We start from the raw sequence: 14749 nt of genomic DNA, 5'->3' as shown, positions 1-14749 counted from the left end.
TCACAGCAAAAACCAAACGCGTTGTTTCTTTAATTTAGTGTCTTGTCATCATCGATCACAACTCTTAATGATGGCTAAAAAATAACACTAATTACATTTCAAATTATTGGGAGTACATGCAAAGTCTTCCAGGCCCCCCCTCCCCCCCACCCCTCCAATACCCAAGTATCTACATGCAAGTTCAACAAATACTCAAAAAAAATAATAATCCAACACTACTTAATCGAAATCAAGATTTAGCATTAATAAATTCAAATGAGCTAATAGAAATAACAATAACTACGACTCAGTTTTAAGCAAGTTAGAATCAGCTATATGAATTTTTACTTTTTTAAAATTTAAACTCATATCATATTATATTAAATAAAAAAATTGAAAAAATACTAAATTGAAAATGTATATACTAAAAGGATAATAAATAATAATATTTTTAAAAAAGTTTCATTTGAGTCCAAAACATATCCTCAACTAATAGCTATCACCTATATGTATCTTCTTATTCAATTATTTGGTATCTTTTTGAGTAAGTCTGTATTAATACCAAGCATTTGGAGGTCTTTTAAGTTCATCTGATGTAATTTTAAGGGTATCACGTACTCTTTTAACCCCTTCACTTATCATAATTCCACACTTACAGACCAAAGCAACTATATATATGGGCCCACAGAAAATATGTCCAAACCTTTTCAACCTAATCGACCTTCTTACATTTTATTACTACATGCACCTTCTAGTGAATATGATCATTTCTAATTTTATCTAATTTGATATGATCGTACATCAGTCTTACCATCCGCAAACTCAACATTAACTACCATATAAAACATGGCTAATCTATTTCCACTTTGGTCAGTATCCTTGTATTACACAACACTTTTTCATTTTACTATTTCATTCTCGCAAAACAAAGAGTCTAGATATCTAATTGAATAATATTGTATACATTTTTATTATTATGCATGTATACATAGTTCGAGTTTAAAACAATAAGTTAGCGTAACTAATCCTCCAAAGATTTTCAGATGAATTGAATCATAGGATTTAGAAGGTTGTAAGAAAGAATAATATAATGTGTTTGTAGAGACAACAAAGGTTGGTGCTAGCTGCTGTGATGGCCCATGAAACAAAAAGTAATACTGATCACTAGAGAAGTTGCCAAGAAAATTACAACACACAAATACAATCGACTTCAATCATTCACTTTTGGAAGATGAAAAGTGTGCTCACTTTTATGGTTTTGTGGTCCTATGATCTAATTTTGTCGTCTCATAAAATTTGTAGAGCCATGTGAATCACATCAACAATGGTGTCATTATTATTGCACCTTCCTTTGTCAGACCAAAACATTACTATATTCAATTTATTTTTATAGTAATTATCTTGATCAAACTAAAAAACAACTTGTTAATAGTAGCCAACCTAAGACTTGTGTTCATAAGCACGTAAGTGTTTTATCGAACGTGTATATAAGCCAAAAGGTGCTAGTAGGTTTGTCAAATGAGCAAAAGATTGAGATTATAGATATTAAATTAGGTTGAAACAAAAATCAACCTGGATCATGATTCGCCTAGATTTACATTGGGTTGAAACGAGTTAAGTTCAAATGGGCTAAAAATCAAATTGACTTGTTTAATCTCAATAATTTTAAACATGTTGTTATTTAGCTTTTATAACCACTAATTTTAATAAGTCAAATGGATCGATAATTCTAATTAGAATATAAAATTAGATAGTAATTTATCCCTTCAACATAGAAACATATATTACACTAATTGAAATAAATAGTCTATCAGATTGAAATTAGAGATTAAATCAAGTTCAATTCAAGATTCTTTTAAAATAAACTAAAGTTTGAATAAGTTGACATGAAACCTATTCGAATTATCTTGAACCCAACTCAGGTTCATAAAATTCTGAATAGACGACTATCTATACTTGAGAGCTCATTTTGATACTCTGAATGCTAGTAATGAATAAGTTGAACACTTAGAGCCTGTTTGGCTCAGCTTAAAAGCTGGTCAAACTGACTTAAAAGCTGATTTTTAACTTATTTATCTGTTTGGCAATACTCAAAATAACTTATTTTAAGTTAAAAAAAACTTATTTTAAGCCAAAACTTAAAAGCTGGGGTAGGGATGCTTTTTTTTTTTTAGCTTATAAGCTGTTTTAAGTTGACCACATTTTTATATTTTTGCCCTTAATATTTTTATACAATCTCCAAATTACCCACATAACCCTAACATCTCTTTCTTCCATTTTTCCCTTTTCACGTTTGGCATAGCAACTTCAACACTTTTATCCAAACACATAACTGCTTATTTTAAAAATAAGTTTCAGCACTTTCAAAAGTACTTTTTTAAAGCTGCTTTTATTAAGCCCATCTAAACGGACCCTTAGCTAAATGCTCTTTTAAGAATTTGTTCTAAAACTACTTCTTTGGGTGCATTTATAGATGAATTTATCTCCAATGGAGGTCCCCTCCAATGTTATGACAAAGTTGACCATTTTCTCTGAGACCAAGTCATACCAATGAACTTCCTCTTTAAAAAAGAAATATAATTCTCCCCTTTCTGAAGCAGTTCAGAAATTCGTATTTTTTTCCCCACGCATGTAATATTGGAGGTCCCTTCAAATATCAGTCAGTACACACTGGTCCATTTTTACTATCAACTGTGGCAAACACATTTAAGTTACTGTGAAGATTGATTCAAATGTTATTAACAGAACTAAGAGAATATAATTTATATCTTTTCTGGTAATTTGATCATGAATCACCAAATAATCTTGTCAACTATGAACACCACATTGACATTGATATCTTCACCCAAATCTGCAATAACTTCAGCTTTTTCGAAAAGGAATCTGGCGAAATGAAGAAACAATCCAGCAGTTACGTTCCTGTTAGCACAGGCTGTAAAACCAGTAAGCAGTCCTGATTAGTTAGCGGTGTGGACAGTAGATAATCATCAGAACAAGTATGTGCCATCACACTGAGAGCAAAAAGGACCAAACTATTTACAGAAACATATTGATTCAAAACTCTGACAGTAACGAAGAAGCTTAATATGTTATCTGAAATAAAAGATTCTCCTCCACAACATGGTATGAAGGAAAAAATATGATTTTCAAATGTTGCTGATAGCTTGTTCACAAACAACTCTCATGCCATACGGGCGCATACACCTTCAGGTTTACAAGTCAAATTTACTTTAGGAAGATAAACTAAATTGACTAACCTCCACTCAAAAATTCTTCTAACTCTGCCGTCAATAATATTGATTTTTACAGTTTCAAATTATTAAACTAAAAGCACCTAAAGAGTCTCTCATGCTATATGCTGTGAGTAGCTGATTAATCAACAAAGGAAGATAAATTCACCACCTTCAGACTACAACTTGTTTCTTGACAGATGCAAATGCTACAAGTGGATGGATACTCCCTTGATACAGAGATGCTGGTGTTTAAGGTATGCATGCGCACGTGTAAGAGGTAGGGAGTACAAGGATTTACCCACCATATGCAATTATTACTGAAGTTGATCATTCATTCCGTGCAGTCCTGATTGGTCAAAAAGAAGTATATACATCAAGGCAAAAAACATTAAGGAAGAGACTGATTAGAAGGGTAACGCAGCCACCAAAACTTACTTTGGTTTGTCACTTAAGGTCACCATAGATCTGAGGACACCTGGACTAATCGTATCAGCAAGAACTCCTTTATCTGATATCCATAAAGACTTCTCCTTTACAATGCTCTGAAGTTTATTAGCTTCGTAATCGAGTAGAGTTTGATCTGCATCAAGTAACCAACAATTTGAACCAGATCATGTTTCAAATATGGAAATTGAAAACAGGGTATAGAACCAAGGTAAACAATAGAGTTCTCAACAAGAATAAAAATCAAACGAATTATCAAATATAGAAAATTAAAGGGAGACACCAGTTAAAGTTGATGGTCATACTTTTTTTTGTTTTGGGTGGGGGGGTGGGGGGGTGGAGATAAGCTAATGGTCATTCCAGTGCTTCAACTTGCATAAAATCCTTTCCTACACTCAATAAGACCATCCTTAAGTGGCAAGTCATGATGGGTTGGCCTTGATAACAAAAACATACAATCAAAAGAAATAGCATGGGAAAATTTAAAAAGCTGGCAATCTACACTGTAATTGTTAAGTTTCACATGACCATGAATGCAAAAAAATATGGGCCTGGGAGAGGGTCGTGAGGAAGTGGTAAGTTTTACCGGAAGTAATACAGGCTGCATCCCTGGATGTAATTTCTAATAAATTATTTACTCACTAAAGGAAAAAAAGCACAAAATATTGTTAGGCAACATAGCAGCTGCAAGCTAAGAATATTACATAGTTTGAATTGAATGAGGGTGTTAAGGCGATATGAAGCCAGATCATAGATAACAATTAAGAAATCCAACAAATAGGATAACGTTTCCTGTAGAGAATAAAGATTCATTTCATACCAAAGCATATACAATCCTTATGTTTAGACTGGCACAACAAGTGATCCCTTATGTGTTATATAAAAAGGACATGAGAATATTTACTCTCAAGAAAGGCAAATTCACGCCATCACTTGTATAAAAGCGATATCCAACTACACAGTTTCAAGTTATCATGCTTTGCTTGGTACCTCAAGTTTGGCCCAGTAAACTTGCTACCTGATTTAAAGTAGTTTACATCACAAAATCTATATATCATCATGCTATAGAATTGGTAATTCCTAGAAAATAATAAGTCTCTCTCTCAGACATCGGTCTTCTTCTACCCTCCATCTCCTGATTTCTTCTCTTAACCTCTGCCCATAAGTCCCAAATAAGACCCCAAATGATCATTTTCACAGCTTAAAAGTTCATATTGGCCCCACACTTCTCTCTCTTCTGTAAGAACATGTTCAGCCCCTGGCAACGGCCTCGGTACCAAGGGATCTAACTCAGTGGAGGACAGCATCACAAAAAGCAATCGCCAGATCACAAGCGAAAGTACTCCATAACTTGCATTTGATGTTGAGAAGATGAATATATTTCGAGATGTCAAAGATGAAGCTTACAAGGATTAACCTACTTGAAATAAAGTGTGCAAGCATAAAGGACAGTACAACACTTAACCTGGGGTTTGTATATTTGTTAGACCATAAAAAATGAGTTCAGAGACTCTCAGAGAGCCAACACGAAGCTAGACACTCTTAAGGAAGATCCAAGAGGCAAGATGGGAGGGGTCCGAGAGAAGCAGAGGGCCAAAGGCTACGCCCTGGCCCTGAAGGCCTAGCCAACAGCCTGCCTACCTAGTTGTCGATCCCAGATTATTTTTGTTTCGCATTCCTGTTTTGTTTTAAGATCTATTTTATGGGCCTCAATTCTTATCAGTTTAGACAATAAATAACACATTAGAGGGGTTAGTTCCTTAGTTTTTAGATGATAATTGAACTTGTGAAGCAAGGAAAACCCTATGCTCTCTGGTGATTACCAAGGTCTTCTTAAATTGAGTGATTAGTTTGTAAGTAATCTACTACTCATCTTTATATCTTTGTTTCACTGTATGGATGGTGAAAAGCTCTTTAATACTGTTTGTTGCCTATTTTCTCATTCTAGGAGTCCTTGATTCCCAATCTGTCTTCTTAATCTCGATTCTATTTTACTTTTTGAATTTCAATTCTCTTGGTTGGTTCATTATCATCAAAAGAATGTTGCTCCTTTTTCTTCTCGAATGTGACAAAAACCAATTCCAAAACCTCCAGATAACCTTGTCTGTTGCATTTATGTCAAGGCTAGTACCCCACTCAAGAGTCAACAGTGGCCCCTTCCGCTTTGCTCCCGTGGTGATTCAAACTCCCACCCTCTTTGTTAGAAGTGGCTCATGTTGAGCAACCTCACTTGCAACCCTTTGCATTCACTTTTATCTCCACTAAATTGATAAGAGAAAAAAGGTCTCAACTCTCAAGGCTGTCACCTAAAATAGCTTATACTCATTAGCCAAGCAATTTTATTTTAATAAACTACTCCCTTTTTACTGGTAAAACTTCGCTCTGAACTAGCACATTTTTCATACATGGAAGCTTCTTCCTGACTTCCTCACGCTTTCATGTATAATTTCATTCGATTACATAATACAGAGGAACTATTTTTGTATAAAGTTCATATAGAGAATGTTACTGGTGCATACTTTGTTAAAAAGATTCACAATATAAGTATGGGTAAGAAAGAAAAACCTTTCTCCAGAATGGTATGAGCAGCATGGAAAGGAATATTGGCAAATACATCAGTTCCTGGGAACATGACCCAAGTCTTCTCCTTTGAATCATGATTACCACACGTTGGACAAATCTCCTTCATCAACGGTCTTGATTCAACATTCCTCATTATTGACTCAAAAGGAGTAGGAATGCTACTTTTTGTCGTCTTAGCCCTCCTCCTTAGTGCAGTTAATGCTTCCCTGTTCCCATTCCTCACTCTATCATTTTCAACTAACTGCATTACATTATGCATAGTTTTCTTACACATTCGAACTAAAAAGGGGGTTTTAACAAAGAGGGCATATCAAGTACCTGTTGCCGAGCTAATAGAAGACTTTCACCTTCGATTTCAACCTCAATAAGCTTTTCTTGTAATTGCTTCATCGAGTCGTCCATTTGATCTCTCTACAAGAACACTAAAAATTATGAGTGTCCTCAAATTTCCACAAACTAATTCATCTGATAAATTATTGCAAGAAAAAATTACCATGGTTTTAAAAGAAATACTGATGCAATATCCCAACTTCTGGTCCAAAAATAAAATATAATAGTATAAGGGGTTGATCAAGTGTACAACTTACAGTCTCTGATTATAATAGAAAAATGGAGATAAATATAACTTTAAAATCTCCCAATGACCTAATTAAATCCACACAAAAAAAATTATAGTGAGAGAAAAAGAATCTCATATAAATGTGATGTTATAGGAAACATTTCGTTAAAGAATGGTTTCGGTAATTCGATTATGTTTCGATTTCTTTTCTCGGTTCTTGCATTTGTTGTACCGAATATCGAGCCAAATTATTGCAGTTTGATTCGTTTCGATTTCATGTTAATTCGGTTCGGTTTCACAATTCATACACTACAGGAAAAAAAAAGAAAACGGAGAAGAAGATAGAAATCAACAAAACAAAAAATAATCAAGTACCATACCTGGACTGGTCGCTGCTGCTGGTCGAGGCGGTCGCTGCTGCTGGTCGCGGCAGTCGGCGGGAAGGGAAGTGCGACGGTGCACTGCTGATTGCTGAAAAGTGGACAGTGATGACCTAATTTTTTATTTTGTTTGCCTATAATGTTTATTATTTAATATTAATAATTAATATATATATATATATATATAATCTGTCCTTTCGTATTAAGTTAATTTTTAAAGTATTTTTTATTTTTTTAATTTTATCACTTATTAGTTAGAATTGAAATTAGTAATTAATTGATATTTATTTATTTTAATCATAAATTTAATAAGAATTGACAAGAATAAAAATAAAAAACTACATTCAATTTATATCTTAATCTATTTTTTTTAAAAAAAGAAAATATCTCAAATAATTAACATAATGTAAAATGGAGAAAGTATAATAGAATATATCTTGTTATTAAAATATATAAAAATATATATCGAAAATCGTACTAAAGATGTAATGATATATTCAAAAAATTCAATTTGATTTGATGTTTATACGAGCTCAAAATGAGTAAAAATTAGCACAGTAAAACTTTTTAACATGACAAAAATATACATCAATACGATATGTACTTTTCATATTTTACGCAGAACATATAGATCAAATAACAAGGGTTAACTATTCTGGGTAGTGCTACAATGAAAGTAAACATCACATAAGCTCCAACTCTGAAAGGATCAAAAGCATACTGGTCTTATTAAGTCTAGTGGTGGAAAATGAGTGGATTGAGAAAAAATTGTTTGGGTTGAACCTGCTTATATTTAATACAAGTTCTTAAAAATATTTTAAATAAGATTTTTTATAGGCCAATTTAAGTTACATATCAACTCAATATGAATTAAAATGAATTGAGCTGATGAATGAGTAGACTAATAATTCGCCCGAACTTAAATGAGTTAAATTTAATTTTTATCACTCTAAATACAATTTTAAAATTCGAACTTTAAATTTAAACTCATTTTAAGTTTAACCCAATCATAAAATGGAAAGGGGCTACTTTCGTATGTAGAATATTGTTATTATATGACTTTTGTTATTTATCTTGATTCAATTATTAATTATACACAAAAATAAAATCATAAAACCAAGTGGGAGGAACAAAAAATATGCATGCGTTTCGGAATACATTTTGTTTTAAACTTTTTCGCTTTCATAATTCATTCATTTTTTTATTAGAACATATCTAAGATATTTAAAATTGTTCATAAAATAATATATTATGTATACATAATTAAAAAATAAATTATGTATGTAATTTGTCAGTTTGATTTTATTTTTTTTAGCAAAATTAAATTTGAATAAAATATTATCATTTTTAAGAAAATGTAAAATCAAATTCAAATAAAATCAATTTATTTAATCTAGTTGGTCCTATTTTTATCTGAAATTTGAACAACACTAGTTTACCGTAACAGAATTATATACTCCAACATTGCATGAGTTTCTTTCCCCTATTTTGAGATTTTGTATAACTCTACATTGATGTATTTGATGGCTTAGGAAACATCATATTTTAATTTTAACGAAAATAATATTTGATACTTTGATCTCTTCATGATATTTTAGGAATTTATGAGACTCAAAATTCATAAGTAATTAAGTATGTAACTTTTCAGATTGCGCATCGAAAAATAAGATAAAATACTTTGATTATACAAGAGTAGAAAGTGAAAGAATTAAGAGACAAAGAATCATATTTTGTCAAAAGTGAAAAGATGATTCAACATATTAGTACGTGAAAATAAACTAAAATTTCATTTATTTCATTCATCTTCCAATGTTTATTTCCCTTGATGATCAGAATTAATCACGATTTCAGTTTAGGCATGAATACGCTAAGGATTTTTCCTCAGCCAACTCCTTCGCGGTTGCATCCATCTTGGCCCTTGAAAACTCGTCTATCTTTAGACCTGCATCAACAACGAGGATTTTTAGGTAAGCTACAAACAATAGATACTTCCTTCGTTTCATATTATTTGTTTTTTAAAATTTTTAGAATACTCCTTAAGAAAGACGTTATTAATATCCTAAATTATATAAGTAAAGTATATTTCTAATCTACTCTTTTACTGTCCCAATTTTTGAAGTATTTGACAAAAAAATAAATTATAAGATGAAACTAATTGATCATAAATAAGACTACAAACTAACCTTGCACAATTGACCATTCTCCTTTTTCACAAGTAACAGGGAAAGAGTAAATTAAACCAGCTGGAATGCCATAAGATCCATCAGAATAGACCCCCATTGAAACCCATGTCCCCTGAACAAAACATTAGCTCGATCACGAACAAATAGAAAAACGGAAGGGGAGCCTTGGCATAACTGATAAAATTGTTGTCATATCGTCAGGAGGTGTTAAAAAATGGATGATACTAAACCTTTGGAGTGCCGAGAACCCAATCATGTATATGATCACAAGCTGAGCTAGCTGCAGATAATGCACTTGATAGCTTTCGAGCTTTTATGATAGCGGCTCCTCGTTGTTGCACTGTGGTGATGAATTCCGTGTTCAACCTAGCATATTTTACAGGAGCTTATTAGTACTGATTTGATCTTTTCTAGAAATATGTAAGACTCAATAGCATTTACCATTGATCGTTAGCAACAAGTTCTCTGACAGGCTTTTCTCCAGCAGCTGTTTCCACAGTTGCATGATTCACATCTGGATACTGAGTTGATGAGTGATTTCCCCATATTGCCACATTCTTTACATCACCAACGTGAACGTTTAGTTTCTCCGAAATCTGACCTAAAGCTCTGTTGTGATCAAGCCTTGTTAGGCAAGTGATGTTTTTCGCTGGAAATGAAGGGGCAAATTCTTTCAAAATAAGTGCATTAGTGTTTGCTGGATTAGCAACAACCAAAACCTGCAACAATTCGAGACCGCGATTAAACATGTTCCAGAGATAATTGAATAATAAAAATTCTGTTTTACCTTGCAATCAGGGGCAGCATGCTGTTCTAAGGCAGAGGCTTGTGCTTTGTAAATTGAAACATTTTTCGTCATCACGTCCTTTCTTTCCATCCCTTCTTTTCGTGGAAATCCACCAACCATAACAGCAACATTGACGCCTTTACAAGCTTCAACAACGTCCGTGGTAGCAACAACATCTGTGCAAGAATAATATTCAATAAATTTAACAATGTAAAAAAAAAGTGGTTGCACAATGCTTTTTATCTCTTGCTGCATTTTTACCTTTGAGAAGAGGAAAAGCTGCATCAATCAATTCCATTTTCACTCCTTTTAAGGACTCAGCAGCTGGTTCAATATCAAGCATGTGTATGATAACAGGTTGATCAAGGCCTAACATGGCTCCTCTCGCGATCATCGGAACAAGAGCATATCCAATTTGACCTGTTACAAGATGTTTAAATCAACATTATGGTTTGACAATTTTAGTTTTCAGATGTAAGACAATTGACATGATTTTCAATTCAATTCATTCTTGAAGTGAATCTAAGTTGATCTCGATCCTCTAACATCTTAAACTCTTACGTGAGATGATTACACTGACAGTTATAGCTGTCAAATGGACGGGTTGTGTTGAAATTGGAAATATTAAAATGGGTTGAAATAGAAATCGGGTTGGGCCTTGATCCGCCCAATTTAATCCGATTAATCTCAATAATTTAACATATTGATATTTAACTTTTATAATTACAGTTTGAATTTTCATTCAATAATTTTTGTTAAAAAAGTAACAAATTGATAGATAAATCCTAAAAGATATTAAACAGATAATAATTTATACCTTCAATATAAGAAATTATCTTAATAAAAAGTTTTAAAACAGTTTGAAATTAGAAATTGAATTGAACTCAATTAAGGATTATATTCAAATGGGTTAGGCTCGAATGAAGTTGAGATTGAACCCAATTCAAATTATCTTGAGTCAACCCTTAATATTCTGGGTGGATTATCTATGTTTGAGTTCATTTTTGACACAGTACACCTTCAACATGATATCACAACAAGTAGAAAAACTGAGATTGAATCACATCGTTGTCAAGACAAAAATAAATCAAATAAAAATTTCACAAAAATAGAAAATAAATGCAATATAAATTTAACATGCCTGCAGCACCAGTAACAAGCACTGTAATGGGATCCTTTTCTATATTCAAGAAGCTCCATATATGCGTAACAATCTTCCATGACAAATATGCACAACCCAACAAAACAATAGGCTTTTCAATTGAACCCCAATATTCCATTAATTTAATAATTAAGAAGAAAATTCACAAATAATTGAAATTAGACACTGTTAAAATGCTACCACAATACATAATTTAAAGGAAAATTTCACACAATTAAGAACAACAAAAGACTTTGAAGACAAGGCACCCAACCCAATCAAATCAAATACCAAAGACAAAATCCACAAGCTATGAAATAGAATAGTAACTCATGCATGTCAAGAAAAGAACCTCATACAATTATACCAAAATATTAGAACATTATAATGGTTAATTTTTTTTAAAAAAAATAAAATAAAATTGTACCTGCAGCTCCAGTGACAAGAACTCTAGTGGGCTGTTTTGCCATGGTTAAAAAAATAAAATAAAAAAGTGTAGATTTAGTGTGAGTTAGAATATTGTGATGAATGTTAAAATTGTTATATATATGGACTTTTTAGGATGCTAATATCGAAATTCAAGGAGAATAATAAGGAGATAAATAGTCATGAAAAGAATTTGTAGTCACATGAAAAGCTGCATGTTAGTTGATGCATCATGGAATTGGCACTATACTAGTACTAGTTAATAATGGCAGAATAAATCAAATTCAAAAATTTCTAAATTTTATAAAAAATCACCATTTGAACTTCATTGATTTGGTTAAATATCCGTTTAATTTGTCTAAAATAAATTAAAGTTTAACTAATATTTGGGTCCATATATATATAACCATTTTATCTAAATAAAAAAATTGGGACATATAATATGCAAGGTATATTTTTTAAAAAGCAAGAGTGTTACAATTAGAACAAATAAATCATATATTAATTAAGTGGCAATTAATTGTTAGAAAAATATCCTATTTGATAGTTGAACTTTCGATTTTACTTCCCTTTCACGTGACTAAAAGAGAGTATATCTACGCTCTTTGTCACATCAACGTTTAGAAAGATCAAAGCTATCAAATTTTCAAAATTCAAAAGATAATTAAGTTGAATAAAACTTGTTAAATTTAAAAAAATTTGATCTATTCAGCTTAATATTTTTGGTTTTACAATTACTTTATACATTGAAGAATAGAAAACCTAAACCAATACTTTATTTTAGGGCTTCTATATAAATTCATCCTTACTTGATTCGTGAAGTGTTAATAGTTATTGTTATTTATCGAATTGATGAAATTTTTCTGATGTATTTGCATGTACAATATAGTGGCAAATATATTTTTTATTTAAAATAAATGATTTTTTTCTCTTCATACAAATATTTAAATCAACAATTTAAGAATTAAGTAAAATTCTGAAAGGAAGACAAAGATAAATCATTTGACAGAGTTTAAAAGATAAATATAAAAATCTTTTTCTCTTTGCGTAAGTATTTAAATTAACAAAATTTTAAAATCCATAAAATACGGTAACGTGGAGCCATTCATGCACGTTTAAAAGATAAATAAAAAAACATAATTTCAATTATATCGAAATAAATTATAAAATTTGAAAATTATATTTGCCAACCTTATCTAGGACGTGGGATTGTGGGAAGTAGCTAAAGTCTAAATACACGTTTAAGTTGGATGGATTAATTATATTTTAATACTAAGATTTGTACTCATATTGGCCAAATTTCTTAGAAGCTAAAATTGTTTATTTTTAAGAAAGTCCGAAAAGTATATTTTAATAATTACACACTTTTTTTCATTTTAAAAATTTGGTTCTATTGATCTCGATACTTCAATATAACATGTTAATTATTGGCTCAAGATAGACATTGGACCATGATCTAGTGAGCTACTTTCACTATCCTTAATTATTTGTTTATTTTTTCTTTTATAATTAATAGAGATATAATGATAAACATACTATATTATTAATTATTTTTTAAATATTTATATCAATTCAAAAGTAGAAAAATAATTACGACAAAGGAGAGTGATAAATAGCCTAAACATAATTGGATAAAATAACAGTTAATTCCATTTATTAACGTCACCTCCACGTATCACGTCACCTCCACGTAAGCTAACGAAATCGGAATAACGTTAATTCATATATTTGCCTGAATTAATTATCATATTTCACTTATTGAAAAGCTATGTGATTATTATTTTAAAATAAGTTTTTCATCATATTAAGTTATTAACTTGAGAAAATTACAATTTCTATTTTTTATTTTAATTTATTTTACTTAATTTTTCTTTTTAGTCTTGTTAAAAAGATAACATTTTCTTTATTTTCAATAACTTTTTAATTCGAACTTTTTCTATAACATACTTAAGATCATTAGTTAAATGACATTTTGATATATTTTTAATTTAAACTATAAATTTAAAAATCTTCTTTATTTCTTAATTATATCGTGTCAAATTAAAATAAGATATATAAATTAAAGCAAAAAATAACTATTATTATGCAATTTTTAAATATTTAATGTTTATAAAATATCGTCTAATCTAAATGATCTTTCAAATTGACACACATTGACTTTTAAAAAGGAATCCTAATAACTAATTTGGAACAAACGGAGTATATTGAGATATTATATCGTATAAATTTAATCACAAATTATAGGCGTGCATTATACATTTTTCATTTTTTTGGGCCAAAATTTGTAATTCCATCACTGATTTAGCAATATCTACAAAGGCCTTCACTCATAAATAAACGTGATAAAAACATTTTAAAAAAAAATATTATCCACCAAATAAAGAAAAAAAAAATTCAAAGAAGTTCCGTCACGGAAATTTTTTTGAACGTATGATGGCTAATATACAATGAAACTGACTCTCTCATTCATGTCATGAGTAATTCTTTTGGTATTTTAAAATATATAATTATTTATCAAAATAATAATATCATATGTATGTATCGTATATCTTTTATATATATATATATTTAATAAGCGAAAATATAATTATTTAATGGAATCAGTTAAATATGTAACTTATCTTTCTTAATTATTCGGGATGTTAATGCCACCCCTAAAGTTGGTAAAGTTAAGGTGCAATGTGGACTTTTTTGGCACTTGAAAGTTGCCAAAGGAATAAAAAGAAAAAAAGACTTTTCGTTTTACTTCGTTTGTCTATATCTTTTTAATTCATTAAAACGTATTTTTTAAAAAAAATTTAATTTTGAATTTTCATGAATCATATGATATTCTGTTTGGTGATTATTTATTATATTATATTACTTAAAAATATAATTATTTAAGCAAATTATAGTATTTTTCATTTTTATATGATGTGACACATTAATGAAGAATAAATATATGAAAAAAACATGATTAAGAATACAGATTATTACGTTAAGTGTAGGAATAAGTAAATTTTTTTTTTTAAAAAAAAATATAACAACGTAATCA

General features: G+C 30.5%; 2 protein-coding genes across 9 annotated transcripts; both read right to left on the bottom strand.

Moving 5' to 3' along the window:
* Positions 1-2579: 2579 nt before the first annotated feature.
* On the bottom strand, positions 2580-7310 carry LOC107011049. 7 transcript variants are annotated; one of them, XM_027915653.1, is made up of 7 exons: positions 7179-7310; positions 6733-6884; positions 6558-6650; positions 6222-6480; positions 3648-3792; positions 3515-3558; positions 2580-2911 (listed from the first exon to the last, which is right to left on the bottom strand). In XM_027915653.1, exons 2-6 carry the CDS (start codon positions 6733-6735, stop codon positions 3540-3542), a joined length of 519 nt encoding a protein of 172 aa, XP_027771454.1. In that variant the 5' UTR covers positions 6736-6884; positions 7179-7310; the 3' UTR covers positions 2580-2911; positions 3515-3539. The 7 variants fall into 7 exon arrangements, with proteins under 7 accessions (XP_027771454.1, XP_027771455.1, XP_027771457.1 ...); XM_027915654.1 differs by having other exon boundaries at positions 3511-3558; positions 6733-6771; XM_027915656.1 differs by having other exon boundaries at positions 2580-2862; positions 3511-3558; positions 6733-6771.
* A 1532-nt stretch (positions 7311-8842) lies between these two features.
* LOC107015478 (malate dehydrogenase, cytoplasmic-like) lies at positions 8843-11854 on the bottom strand. Of its 2 annotated transcripts, none has more exons than XM_015215773.2 (7): positions 11717-11854; positions 10410-10568; positions 10149-10324; positions 9803-10080; positions 9592-9727; positions 9362-9473; positions 8843-9120 (listed from the first exon to the last, which is right to left on the bottom strand). In XM_015215773.2, exons 1-7 carry the CDS (start codon positions 11757-11759, stop codon positions 9026-9028), a joined length of 999 nt encoding a protein of 332 aa, XP_015071259.1. In that variant the 5' UTR covers positions 11760-11854; the 3' UTR covers positions 8843-9025. The 2 variants fall into 2 exon arrangements, with proteins under 2 accessions (XP_015071259.1, XP_015071250.1); XM_015215764.2 differs by lacking the exon at positions 11717-11854 and adding an exon at positions 11290-11479.
* Between the last annotated feature and the right edge of the window lie 2895 nt (positions 11855-14749).

Source organism: Solanum pennellii, chromosome 1, assembly GCF_001406875.1.
Source record: "Solanum pennellii chromosome 1, SPENNV200".
NCBI classification, from domain to species: Eukaryota; Viridiplantae; Streptophyta; class Magnoliopsida; order Solanales; family Solanaceae; genus Solanum; species Solanum pennellii.
This window is presented reverse-complemented; position numbering and strand designations above follow the sequence as displayed.

What these genes read in the sequence shown, in the direction of transcription:
- LOC107011049 (XM_027915653.1), bottom strand. An exon ending in TTCTATTAGCTCGGCAACAG is followed by an intron (nt 6,481 to 6,557) that starts GTACTTGATATG and finishes AATGTAATGCAG; the next exon opens with TTAGTTGAAAATGATAGAGT. An exon ending in TCATACCATTCTGGAGAAAG is followed by an intron (nt 3,793 to 6,221) that starts GTTTTTCTTTCT and finishes TACTTGATGCAG; the next exon opens with ATCAAACTCTACTCGATTAC.
- LOC107015478 (XM_015215764.2), bottom strand. Translation starts at nt 11,428, where the DNA reads ATGGAATATTGGGGTTCAATTGAAAAGCCTATTGTTTTGTTGGGTTGT. An exon ending in AGCTTTTCCTCTTCTCAAAG is followed by an intron (nt 10,325 to 10,409) that starts GTAAAAATGCAG and finishes ATTCTTGCACAG; the next exon opens with ATGTTGTTGCTACCACGGAC. An exon ending in GGGTTCTCGGCACTCCAAAG is followed by an intron (nt 9,474 to 9,591) that starts GTTTAGTATCAT and finishes TGTTTTGTTCAG; the next exon opens with GGGACATGGGTTTCAATGGG.